The sequence below is a fragment of the Setaria italica genome, chromosome IX (assembly GCF_000263155.2).
Source record: "Setaria italica strain Yugu1 chromosome IX, Setaria_italica_v2.0, whole genome shotgun sequence".
In the NCBI taxonomy this organism is placed as follows: Eukaryota; Viridiplantae; Streptophyta; class Magnoliopsida; order Poales; family Poaceae; genus Setaria; species Setaria italica.
Genome location: NC_028458.1, coordinates 36,461,756 through 36,466,878, shown reverse-complemented (window position 1 = coordinate 36,466,878; position 5,123 = coordinate 36,461,756). Strand labels below are relative to the sequence as shown.

General features: G+C 49.3%; 1 protein-coding gene across 1 annotated transcript; it reads right to left on the bottom strand.

The window, feature by feature from the left end:
* Positions 1 to 1,826: 1,826 nt before the first annotated feature.
* On the bottom strand, positions 1,827 to 4,502 carry LOC101763937 (peroxidase 57). Its single transcript, XM_004986734.2, has 4 exons — positions 4,051 to 4,502; positions 3,776 to 3,955; positions 3,340 to 3,502; positions 1,827 to 2,603 (listed from the first exon to the last, which is right to left on the bottom strand). The coding sequence occupies exons 1-4, from the start codon at positions 4,273 to 4,275 to the stop codon at positions 2,194 to 2,196; spliced, it is 978 nt and encodes a 325-aa protein (XP_004986791.1). The 5' UTR covers positions 4,276 to 4,502; the 3' UTR covers positions 1,827 to 2,193.
* Positions 4,503 to 5,123: the final 621 nt, after the last annotated feature.

Genomic DNA, 5,123 nt, shown 5'->3' with positions numbered 1-5,123 from the left:
TCAGTACTCGGACCTACTTCCAGTGGCTCCGCTAGCTTCCATGCTCAAGGGCTAAGCGCCAATAACTACTCGACGTGGCTCCTACGGCTCACCTGGCGCATAAGCTCGGGGGGCTGGACGCCGGAAGACTACTCGGATGATGACTTGAGTGAAGATTCAAGATCCTTGAGTTGATTTTTTCAATCAATTCAAGGCTCTGGGGCTGATAAGCTGAAAGAAGAAGATTCAAGATTTTGATCCTCAGTCTGATTCTATGATTCAACCTAAGGCTCGGGGCTACTCCATATGGAGTGCGACTTTCGCTGCCCTCCATATATGAAGACTACAATATCAAGATGATCAAGGCTTTGAGCACACCATAGCCTCATGTCAGCTTTGAGAAACTTTGAAGATTCAGTCAGATAAAGTACTCGAAGAGCACCAAGACTACTCGGTGAGTATCTTAAAAGTACTCAAAGACTACTGCATTCGACTACGAAGCACTCAGGGGTTGATGGGGATAGATCCCCAGTACCCGCAAGGAAGAAAGAAGTCAGACTCCTACTAGGATTCCCCTGTAATCCAATTAGGACTCATACCGAGTACTCCTACTAGGACTCCTCCTTGTAAAGATGAGGCCGACGTTCCTTACGTTGGAGATGTCGGGCTGGTAGGGGCGGGCGCGGTCAGGGATGCGCACGACGGAGGTGGCCAGCGCCTTGCCGGGCTCGGCGGCGGCAAGGAAGTCGCGTGCCAGGAGGAGGATGCCCGGCGGGTCGCGGTCCAGGTCGAAGCCGATGAAGGGCCAGTGGGAGGCGTGGAGGAGGATGCCGGTGTCGCCAGCCGCTATGGTGCAGGGGTGCCTGTCGGTGTCGTCGTAGCCGCCGTGTTGGTTCCACCGGTGGTCCACCGACGCGATATGGTCGGCAAACACTAGCAGGAACGGATGCGTTAGGAGGGAAGGGAGGGGAGGGGGCGGAACGGTAGCTTTTTTTGTTTTGCCAAAGAGGTATGTAACCAATGCCATTGGTGGGTAATTTTCATCCAACTCCAAGAGAATGTATGAAACCTGTATTTTCGGAGTACCCTTTAAGGTGCTTCAGAAAAATTTTGGAGTTACCCTCTATATCCACATTTTTTCTGAAGTTGAGATTGTTGGAACTGAAGGTGTTTGGCGAGATGGTTTGGGTGCGGAGCCGTCCTAAACACGCCTAGGACTAGCCGCACGGTTGTTGTCTGGCTTACGGAGATTGGAGGGTTGCAAAAGTCACTAGCCAGAAGCGCATGCACTATTAAGAACCGAAAACTCAATAAGGGGTCAACGCAGAATAAAAAGATGAATACTGGAGATCATTAGCGTATCTCACTGTCTTATACTCACACCACACGTACTACGTACAAAGGCGGAGGGAATACTGCTGCAGTGCTGCTGCTACTGTAGCAGGATGCCATGCCGCGGGCGGCGGCTGATTCAAAGCGACTTGGAATAAGAAAATATCCTGATCTTCCGTGAGGGCCGAAGATTCCAGAGCAGAGCTGCACGAAACGGGAGCCCCGTCGGCATCCCGGAGAGGGGGCAAAACCCTCTCGGGATGCACTCTACCCTGCTTTGTCATATATAGGCTGGCTGACGCTCTCTCCAAGGTGCTCATTTGACCTATTAACTGTTTGGCCTTAATTAAGCTCGCAAAAGAATAATCTAACCCACAGCTGCATTTCTAGTACTAGAAACTGATGGGAGGAAGCCTGAAGCCTTTTAGTTTGCATTTCTCTTCTCTTTTTATTGCAGCACTAGAAAATAAAATCAGTTTCTCCTTTTATTGAAGCACCAAACATTTCTCCTTTGAAAATCCTAATATAAACTAGTGCTGTATGTGCCCTCTTCCGGGGGAAAAAAGGACAAGCTAGTGTACTGTTACATCATGCATGGAACGTTTATTTTTATACGAGCCACGTACAAAAGAATCAAAGTACACAAACGAAAAAAATGGCCCTGTGCTACTCCAGTAAATTGAATCTTTACTCAATTAACTATGGTAAAACCACATTCTTCTATCACCGACAATGCTCCCAATCGTTTCGCCATGTATGCTCTTCTCTTCTTCTTTCTTTCTTTCTCTGTTTCTTGCAGCAGCTGCCCGTCTAGCTAGCTAGCTAGCTACTGGTAATTCATTAACCTAGTTTTTGTATATTGTAATTTGCCAGATCGATCGATCAGTTGGTCCTCCGGCAGTTTTTCCTGATCTCGCCGGCGGTGCCGGTGAGGACGTCGAGCGCGGCGAGCTTGTTGAGCGCGTAGCTGAACATGGAGGGGAAGAAGTCGGTGGTGGCCAGGAAGTTGACCATCCACGCGGTGGAGCTGTGGTCGCCCAGTGCCTGGTCGACGGCGAGAACGCCGTGGCGCTTCATGATCTGCGCGTAGTAGCTCTTGTCGACGAGGAGGATGCTGGAGGGGTCGTCGAGGTAGACGATGTTGTCGAAGGCCTGGCCCTTGGGGCACGCGAACGTCGTCAGGATCCAGACGTACAGCGGGTCCATGCCCGGGTCCGGCAACCCCGTGCCGTTGAAGTCGTAGAGCCGGTCGTGGATCACCGAGCAGTGTGTCACCCCCACCGTGTGCGCGCCTGCCAGAAAGAAAAGGGAAAAACAGGATTTGTAAAGAAAAGCTTTCGACACTAACTAATCTAGTATGTAGCTGGAAATAAATTTGAAAGCTAGCTAATATGAGATAGATGTACTCTTTATGGTGGAGAACAGCATTATTAATTCTCCAAGAAAAAAACAGGTGGATCACCGAATATTTTTTTTACTACTGCTAGCTATTTTTGCATTGTGCCTACACTGCCTGGAAGCTTGTGTGGTTCTTAGTTCTTACTCTTCCCACTTACCAATGCCAGTCTGAGATCTCTATCGACCTGATTTAGCACATATATAAATACAAATCTGGCTGATCATCATGATGGTACATTGGAAGGGGAAAGAACGTAATAAATATGATATGTCTAGTACGTTAGTATGACGTTAAGACCTGCAAGTAGCTCAATAAATTAACGCATATATCTAAATATAATATACTAAACTGTTACTTTATGTATGCCAACACTAATCTACGTGACATTCCATGTGTTGAGCCTCTTGATCTATGCACATTGAGTCAATAAGCTTAGCTGTGTTCTAGGTCAAAAGAGGCTAACTTAGTAAAACCGCAGTCTTGATGTAGTCGAGGAGGACACATGGGCCATGGTAAAACTTTCAGCAGGCAGTATAAATGGCTAGTAACTACCGGTAGTGATATTTCATTATTTCTTAATTAGGTCGTCAGATTTAAGAAATGGCAGCGTAGCGTAGGCGGCAGCGTACCCATGAGGATGGCCATGTCGAAGCTGTTGAGGTTCTTCTTGGAGAATAGACTGATGGCGGTGGGGATGTCGACGTTGGGGCCTGGCAGAATGCTCGCCCTGGACGCTTGTGACACCATGCCGTCCCTTCTTCCCAGTTGCACTTGGTACCTAGGCCCTCCGCACTGGACTTGTTGTGAACACACTAGATTAGTACATTGATAATTTGTGATATAACCTAATGGTAAATTAGGATTACAATAATTATCTGCTTCTTGGCAAAACCGCATGTACAATAACGAGTGACAAGAGAGAGCAAATTAAAAAGAAAAGGCAAATGCCAAGAAGCAAATTAATGAAGTCGTCACTCGACATTGCTGTTCCTCAAAAAAGAAAATCAATCAGCTTTGCTTGCTCACGGCAAGTAGCACTAGCATACAATGGGCCGGGTGACTCACCATGGCAACGGCGTCCCTTGTTGCGGCGATGATGATGTCGGCGCAGGAGACGACGCCGGGGCACACGTTCTCGAGCGCCGTCTTGACGTCGTCGATGAAGTCGTAGCCGAAGATGCCGCTGTTCTGCACCGCCGTCTTCTCCGTGTTGGGCCCGTCCAGCAGGATCGACGCGTCGCACCCCTTCATTAGCCAGCGCGAATAGATCAGCAACAAATCAAATCAAACTGATGATGACACGATTGAAGAAGGAGTAGCATGCAGTGGTGTGTGCGTACGTCGACAAAGCAGTCGTGGAACTGCAGGTGGAGGAGGCCGGCGACCATCCGCTTGTCCCAGGCGAGGCGGGCCTTGACGGCGTCCTGGATGATGGTCTCCACGCTGGCATTGCCGCACTTGCCGGCGTAGTAGTTGTTGGCCAGCTGGCCGCGGCAGCTCGCGGCGGAAGCCAGCACGACGACGGCGACGGCGGCGAGCAGCGCGGCGGAGCGGGCCGGCTGCATCTCCGGTCTTGGCCGATCGAAGTTGGCTATACTATACTATACTAATGCTGCTGGATCCTCACTGTACTGGAAAGAATGGAAGTGTATCCTTGGCCAGCACAGCACAGGGCATGTGCAACCTGCTATAACACACTCCAGGCCTTCTTCGGCAGGGAGAGTATTGGTGGGCGGCTCTCTCCTCTCTTCTTAGCTCTTATCTCTTCTGTGTCTCCTCCGCGTCTCTCTGTGAGGAGGTGATGAGGTCTCAAGAAGCCGCACGCAGAATGGTGGTGGGCTATATAGGTCGAGGACTTGCAGCGCAGAGCAGGATCGGAGGACCTGGCACTGGCAGAGAAGAAGCTGGCATGGCACATAGAGATCGCGGACCGGGGGAGGCAGAGGAGTCAGTGAGATTGCGTGGTGAGTCGTGCGGCGTCGTTCGGATCTTGTGCGGCTGGCAGTACACGTAGGGCTCAGTGCGCTTGCGATTGAGTAGCCGTGCCTCCACACGTGCCTTCAGTCCGGCCGGTGCTCATCATCAGGCAGCTCAGCAGCTGGTTAAAGTTGGTACTTCCTCCATCCCAAATTATAGATTATTTTTGCTCTGTATACATTTAAATATAGTGTATACAACATATATGAACTAAAAAATCAAAACGACCTATAATTTGAAACGGAGGGAGTATACTAGAACCTAGCTGTAATACTACCACTCTAGATGTGACATATATGTTGCCCTATTTCGTTTAAAATCTACTATGTAGTTTAACAACTTTTAGACCAGTGCAAACATAGCACTAGTTAATCTACCCGGCGTAACCTAGCTGACGAAGAAAAAGAAGAATTGCTGTATGAAGTATGAACTGGAT